Genomic DNA, 8178 nt, shown 5'->3' on the forward strand with positions numbered 1-8178 from the left:
CACATTGCCTCTCACTGCTCTTCTTCCTTGCTCACCAGGCTCCGGCCACACTCCTTATTGTTCTTGAACACACCAGGCACACGCTGGCTTCAGTGCCTTTGCATTTTCTCTTCTTTCTGCCTGCAAATGTGCTTCTGGACATCCACATGGCTCCTTCACTCATTTCCTTCAGGTCTTTACTCAAATATCACCTTTTCATTGAGGCTTAAACTGTACACAAAGGGGTGTGTGTGTGTGTGTGTGTGTGTGTGTGTGTGTGTGTGTGTGTGTGTGTGTACACACATATGTATGTGGCTCTATTTGTAAAACCTTACCAAGTCTCCGTATCCCTGTTGTTCACTCCATGGAAACCATTAACTTCTTTCCTTCTTTGTTTCCTCCACTGTGTTTCCAGTTTCTATCCTTTTTCCTTTCCTAGGAAAAATTTAGGTGACATCCTCCAACATGTGTGCCCATCATGCACAGTAGATGGCTAGCTTCTTGAAGTGGAGGGGTCACGTTGGATGCCCCCTCGGTGACTAGTGCAGTGCATTGGTACAGATGTGGAAAGGTGCCCGCTGTATGGCTGATGACATTAGTTTGATAGAATTTTTAAAAAATATTTTTATAGCTTTAGGTTCTTAGCAAAATTGAATGGAATATACTAGAGCTTCCACATACCACGCCCCTCACTTCCCCATACACACAGCCTCCCCAGCCATCAACATCACTCCAGATGGATACATTTGTTCCAGCCAGTGAGCCAATGCTGACGCATCATTAGGTTGTACATTAGGGTTCGCTCTTTGTTTTGTACATTCTGTGTGACTTGACAAATGTGTACTGACCTGTAGCCACTCTTAGAGATAGTATCTTGCAAAATAGTTTCACTGCACTAAAAATTCTGTCTTCCAGCCCTTCCTCCCTCCCTCTCCGTCCCCCAGACCTGTGGCAACTACTGTCTCCAGAGTTTTGCCTTTTCCAGAATGTCCTATAGTTGGAATCCTGCAGTATGTAGCCTTTGCAGATTGTCTCTTGTTCTTAGTAACAACATGATACAATTCCAGTCCTCTTGGTGCACAGACGTTTGAGATCTTTGCCTGTCTTTGAATAAGGATACTCACTATTGGATGAGGAAAAGGAACCTTCTGAGTGCAAGGGGGCAGGATCGCAAACTGAATAAGTCACTAAACAATGAAATACTTAACTCATGATGGTATTTAAGAAATTAAGTGAATTAGTATCCTTGCTATTTTCACTTCTCCTTAAGCTTGCCATGAAGTGGATGATTCATCTGTTGTTGGATTAAAGTATTTGCTTCTTGGTGCCATACACAAGTGTCTGGGAAACTCGGAAGATGCTGTTCAGGTAAACCCTTAATGCTGTGGCTAAGGAACGTAGACCATGAACACCTGTGTGCGCGCTTAGGAAAAAGGAAAATGGAAAAAGCATTCAACAAAACCAAACCTTCTGCTGCAGTGAGAGCTTTACCCTCTAACCCATCCGTGTCCCCTCTCCTCAGTTGCTACAAGGGGGTGGTGGTGGATACTAGTTAGTAATGGAACTTCAGATTCTTAGAGTGCTTCTTTACACACAGGCTTGTCTTCGGGCAGGAGTTCCTTATCAAAGATGACAGTCTCGGAGGAGGAGGAAATGAGGATGCAGACAGTTTTAAAGGAACAAAATGAAGCCTCCTAGTTAGATAAATCCCGAAAATGCTCAGATATGTTAGTGTGTGTTCCCTTTTCCTGTGTCTGTAACTGCAGATTACCGAGGCAACGCTGGAGGTGAGGTTTAGAAAAGTGTTTGCTTAAGATGCTCTGCATACATACTATATGGAAAAGAACTATTTGTTATTTTTAAACATAGTTGGGGGAATTTTTCTAAGGTTTTTATGTGGCTGGATATTCTAAAGTATATCCCCATGTGATTTTGATTGCTCTTTGAAAGAGTTCATTTACAAAAGCCTTGGCTTTTCAATCCTAGAGTGTTGACATACTTGTATTTTATAATTTTAATTTTTCAGCATGGGGTCGTGATGGTATACAGCTCTGAGTAGCCTGCTTTAGATCATATACTGAAGTATTAGCGAGATATAGTCAAGAGCTGATTCTTGGCTTGTGCGTTTCCTGTTTCAAATATTGGTACGTTAATTAGAGATGCAGATAAGGATGTTCTCAGCAACAAAATCAGTAGAGCCTAAGTTGTCAACTGGAAAAATAAGGAGCACAAATTGGGCTGATGGATGGGTAGCATAGCCTGGAGGCAAGCATGCATGGGGCTTGTGACATATGGATGAGGACCAGAAGAAATAAGGATGCAAAACAAAAAGAGAACATCTGATCTAGAGTACGGGGATGAGTCCCCCTTTCTGTCTCCTTAAGGTGCAATGAACCCTAAGTAGGAAAATGAGTTAATTGTAAAAACATTTGTATTACTTTCAGTTCTTTCAGCGCGCTGTTAAAGATGAGTTGTGTCGTCAGAATAACTTATACGTCCAGCCATATGCTTGCTATGAACTTGGCTGTCTTCTATTAGACAAACCGGAGGTAAGACCTTATATAGTTCAAAGAATGTTCATTGGCAAAAACGTGCAGGTGAGCAGGCACAAAGCATCCTTTGTTTGAAGTCAATGAATTGAACTTAGTGGGTTTTTGTTTTTGTTTTCCTGGACATCATATAGGATGAATCCAAGAAGCAAATAATCCTCTTTTACTGTGTTTAATGAGACAGTTTCTTCCCAGGAATTAGAAGAATAAATGTACCTTTTTGGACAAAAACTCACTTGAGGGGAAGATCATTGCCATTTTTAGAATGGTATGATACGATGTAGTGCGGCTTATTCAGAAGAACACGGATTTGCACTCTGATTCTAGCTCTGCCTTCACCTTAGTGTAGGATGCTGGCTACATTACTGAACCACATATCTTCCTCCTAATATGTATAACAGGATGAAAAATACCTGCCTTGGCAAGTGAATAGAGATTATGGTGAGAATAAATGAGGATGATGTGATGATTGCTTTAAAAATTTTAGAATACCATATAAATTTGACAGTATTAAGTTGTGTATTTAAGTATACTGGGACAGTTTTGTTAAACAACTGGATGTGCTTATACCTTCCTCCCCCCCCTTTTTTTTTCAAATTATTTTTTTTTTTTACAAATAGTTTATTGTGCTTATACCTTCTTTTACAAGCTCAATTACATAATACTAGCTTTAAAAGATTCTAATTTTTAGTAAGTTCATTGTACTTTCAAATAAATAGACTTTCTAAAAGTAGAGCTCAATCACCAGAAATATGATTCAAACCTGACACTTAAATAGGTAGTCCATCTCCCCAAATATAGGCTTGTAATTGGTAAGTCCTTTGATATTCTAATTTTGCCAAAGTAGAAAAGGCAAGTTTTGTGAATTTTTGTGGAAAATCCAAACACCATATTCTTTAGAAAAAGTTTTACTCTTAATACAGCCTTAGAATGTATACTTAAAATATAATAAGGCTGGTCTGTTTCTAGAAACATGAAGCTGATGTCCTCAACCAGTAATGCCCTCAAAAGATCTAACTTATTTATGTCAAGTAAACTTTCTAATAATCATCAATTTTAGGTACCTCAGTAAGATCTTAAGCTATAATAACCCTTCCAAGCTGTTAATCTTTTGTTGTATATATAATGAGGGTTATGCACAGTTAGTTAGTATTTCCGTAATGTTAACTTAACAAGCATCATTAAAGAAAAATTGAGTCAGTGAACTTGAATGTGCAGTTGACTTACCTCTGTGTCTCCTGTGACTTGTTTTAACTAATCTATCCTGTTATAACATTTTCTGCTTGAGTGTGTATAAATATAATATTAAAAGATATCATGTTTTTCTTATATTCATAGACTGTAGCAAGAGGCAGAGCTCTACTTCTTCAAGCAAAGGTAAAAATACTGTATCTACTTTTTTCCAGGGCCCTTCTTCTCTCTGTTGTGTCCACTTGAGTCTGAATTTTGTGAGATGATTGCTCTGATTGATATTTCTGGAAAGGAAAAGTAATAACTGATTCTGCGAGCTCTTGCTTTTAAGTGAAATTACTAATAACATAAGAAACTCATGAAATTGCCCATCCCACTTTATAAACACACTTCTTGTTTGAGTGGGAAAATAACTTTTGATTTCATAACTACTTGAATGAAGAATTTCTAATAGCAGATTAGATTGAACAGAATTCAAGACTACTATTTCAGGAATAACATGATGACAGTTCTCCAAAGACAGCATTAATGACATTCTCCTGGACATTTTAAAAATGAACCCAAAGTTGGAGGTCTGGGAAATAAGAAAATTGAGTGGATGGGAAGCAGTGTGAGGGATTTCACTTCCGGAAGCATGAAACTGTGTGGCTTACCTCTCAGTGTTTCAGAAGGCTTACTTAGTTCAGAGAGTCCATAAATCTCTTTCTTTGGTCTTCCAGGAGGATTTCTCTGGCTACGACTTTGAAAACAGATTGCATGTCCGCATCCATGCTGCTCTGGCCTCTCTGAGGGAGCTGGTTCCTCAGTGATAGACTTGGAGTTCCTGCTCTGTCCCTCCCCACCAGGTTCTGCACTTTAAAATAAAAGCAGAGGACACAGCTCTTCCGGAAGCCTGAAGACCGGCTTTTCTTCTGAAAACCACCTGTGCCAGGGACACATTTCCCAGTTAGGCTGACATTAAAGATCTCCTCTTTTAAACATATAGCTAAAAAGTAATAATAATGAGGATACTAGTAATTATAACTAACCACCTGGGGAGAGGGTTAAGTGACCTTGTTCAAACATTTTAGTTTTGTGATTTATTATTTTTAAAATAAAAACCAACTAAATATTCAACCTGTGATCTTCTAGGAACGCCTACCTTAAGCACACATCCGACTGCATAACACTAGGAGGCACCTGTAAAATTATCAACAGTATTATGACATAGCATTTATATTGTGTTTTGAAAAAAATAAAAGTGCTTTCTAGCGTTTACTTTTTCCTTTAACAGCACAGGTATTCTTATTCCTGTTGTCTAGACAATGAAACTCAGGCACAAGAAGGCCAACTGACTTATCCCAATCAATTATTCCTGTTATCAGTGGAGCAGTGAATAGAACGCAGATCTCCTGACCACAGAATATTCTTGTAAAACAAAATGTGTTAATAACCCAGAATTTTATGTTTCCCTTATTAAAACACAAATGCTTTTCAGCTGGAGTTGTGTCATCAAAAATACTTCTCTCCAGATCGTCTACAGAATGCTTCAAAGTAATGAACACCTTTTTCCTTTGAAAGCCAACCATGTGTAGAAGCAAGTAGATAGTTTTACAATCAAAAACTAATTTATTAGTTTTGCTAATTTATTAGAAAGCCTCATCTGTAGGCTAGATGGATAACACCTATATTTTAGGAGTTTCCTTTTCTTCGTGATAAATGGTCTCATTACTGACTTTTGGAGGTCTTTTAACAAATTACTTGACAAGGTTATTCTTGAATGAATATAGGTTTTTGGTTTTTTTTTTTTCCTCAGAATATTTGCTGGTGAAGGATTTTCTAAGCTATCTATTGTCGAGGTTTCATCATTTTCTCCTTAGCTCAGGTTATTCTCTAAAAGGAGTTTAAAGTTAATTTTTAATCCTCCATTGCTAATTTTTATTGTCATTTAATTCACCTCCTAGCCCAGTACTGCACACCTTTGGTTTTTGAAGTCTAAACACCTCAATCACTTGAGAATTTCTGTCATAATTATGTGCCTAACTTGGCTCAGGTTTAAGGTTAGAGTTTTAAAAATTTATACTGCACTAAAGAGAGTATCATCTTGGGGTGTCATTTATTTACATATCCTTGTAGCTGAAGCACGAGCTCATGTGATATTAATACTTTACTGTTTCTTTTAAACATAGGAACTGCTAGGATAGTGACAGTTTTAACCTACTTAATCTGATTGAGGAATGATAATTTCTTTGAAAGAAATAATTATTCCTCACTGACTCTAAATTATATTCATGATTCCTCACTTCCAAAGTGTTTTGTTCACGTTGACTCTTTCTGGTGTGAATCCTGCATGGATTTCTGACCCTAGCTGGAGAGAAAAGATTGCTATCTTTACATTCAGTGAATGAGTAGTAGATCTGGAAGCCAAGTAGATGCTCTCTGAAGAGAAAATTTGGTGTTTAAAAATACTGGAAGCCTAATTCCCTTGAGGCTTAAGGGAAGAATGTTATGAATTTATGAGGCATGGTCCTAGTCATGGTGTATAGCATAGGAGCCAGACTTCCCAGTTAGGGTTCTGGAGGATTCTGAATCCTGAAGTTCTTGCTTCAGGTCATACTCACTTGAATTTTCAGTTCAAATATTGTTTGAACTGTTATGCAGGATTCAAAGATTACATGAAGCCCTGTGCTTTAGAATTAAACAGAAATTATTCCCTGCACTCACAGCTTTAAACATTTGTTTGTATTTCTCCAGAAAGATTTCAGGATTCAAGTAAGTTTGTGTTCAGTTCACAGACCATTTTAATAGTCAGAGTTCGGTCTGTTTGGAACTCTTCCTACATCTGGTGCAGGATAGCCCCTGTGGTTTGTGTGACTTAACAGGGTGGTAGAGTATGGAGATGGGGTAGGAAATGATTCTAAGGTCTCGAACAAAAACCACAGTGCAGTAGATAGTACCATTAGCTTGAAACCTGAGTACATTTCTGAGTTGAGTAATTCATCACATTTTCTGGCCTGTGTGCCATGACTTGACCAGCCTGTGAACTGTGATCTACCTAGAAACTTAGCTTGGTATGAGTTGCTCTTTACCTGTTGCAGATGAAGAAAATGATGCTATAACAAGAACAGTTTGCATCTATGTCTGCTTTTCTATGCTGGCATCACTCCTTTTTCATTCCTATTTTGGAGGCTCTTAAATGGATATTCTAATTTATGAGTGTCAAATGTATTTTTGTATTAGATTTTGCCTATGATGAGAGAAATCTTGAATGTATACTTATGTACCCTGAACACATAATTTGTCACAGTTGGGAGACATGGTCTAATAATGTGATCTATGTACCTTTGTCGTTAAAATATTTAAGAATTTTTGGTTAGGTTAGGTGTCTTTGATTTTAGCACACGATAGCTAAGTTTTTGAGCCAGTGAAGTATGTCAGATGTCACAGATAATTAGGAATTTATTGTTGAATATTGTACAAGTCAATGATTTATAGAGTTTGCACTTTTATGCTTCTGCCAACTAAAAGGACAGTGCATATTTGATTTTTAAAATAGACACACACATGTGTGTGTATTCCTTTGCTGTGTAACTTTCTTCGTTGATTCCTTCCTTAAGCAAATTGTAGTGACAAGTCTATACAAATGAATCTGAACTGATGAAGATACACATTGACAGTCACGATGCACTGTTTGGTGTTTCTTATATATTTTTGAATCCTGTTGGTAAATTTTGTAGAAAAAAATGGTTAAGCTCCTATCATCCCAAAAAGATACATAGTAGAGGGAGGAGACTTGGAAGCCTGGAAAGATAAAAGGACAGCAAGGGTTCAGGAGCAGGAGATGGGAAAATTGGCCCATAAAAGATGTGCTCCTTCTTCAGTAATGTGTAGATTGCCCAGTGCACATTGTGATTGGCTTTCTTGTGAAAACTAGGAAGGAGACTGGGGATTGTAACCTGGGTGAGCTGTGGGTTACACTTTGTCCAGCCACAGGCCAGTGGCTTGCAAATTTTAGTTGTACAAATTAGCACTCCTTTGAAAGTCTAACTCAGTAGCTGTGAGGTAGGATTTAGCAAGGCATTTTTAACAAGCTCCTAAAAATGACTCCAGTGCAAGTGGTCTACACTAGAACAACACTACCCTAGGTTATCATCTTTTGGTAAGTATTTAGTAAATCTGAGAGAGAAGCCAAACACAATTATATAGCAAGGTTATGCTCCTAGAGTGTATTATCATTGGGCCACTGATGAAATGTTTCTAATCCACTGGCTTTCTGAAGCAGGAGATCCCTGAGTTTTAAAGAAGGATGTAGTCAGGTGAAAATGATGGCTAGAAGATCATCTCAGGCCTTGGACCTGATGAACAAAGGCACAGAGGTGACAAAAAGCATGTGTGTTCAGGCCAGTCTCTTGAGAGTCAAGTGGGAACAAAATAAAATTTGAATTATACAGAGGTCATGCCAAAAACTTTGAACTTCCAT

The 8178-nt window shown here is 37.9% G+C and overlaps 1 protein-coding gene across 3 annotated transcripts in view; it reads left to right on the top strand.

Annotated features, from left to right (window-relative positions):
* TTC39C (tetratricopeptide repeat domain 39C) overlaps window positions 1-5201 on the top strand; it is a 54611-nt gene extending 49410 nt beyond the window's left edge. For all 3 annotated transcript variants that reach the window (XM_077778150.1, XM_077778152.1, XM_077778151.1), the window contains 4 exons: window positions 1250-1347; window positions 2424-2528; window positions 3867-3905; window positions 4439-5201. In XM_077778150.1, coding sequence (XP_077634276.1) covers window positions 1250-1347; window positions 2424-2528; window positions 3867-3905; window positions 4439-4528 — 332 coding nt within the window. In that variant the 3' untranslated portion in view covers window positions 4529-5201. The remainder of the gene's footprint in view (window positions 1-1249; window positions 1348-2423; window positions 2529-3866; window positions 3906-4438) is intronic.
* The last annotated feature ends 2977 nt before the right edge of the window (window positions 5202-8178 follow it).

This window comes from Crocuta crocuta, unplaced genomic scaffold (assembly GCF_008692635.1).
Source record: "Crocuta crocuta isolate KB4526 unplaced genomic scaffold, BGI_CrCroc_1.0 scaffold26, whole genome shotgun sequence".
Lineage (NCBI taxonomy): Eukaryota > Metazoa > Chordata > Mammalia > Carnivora > Hyaenidae > Crocuta > Crocuta crocuta.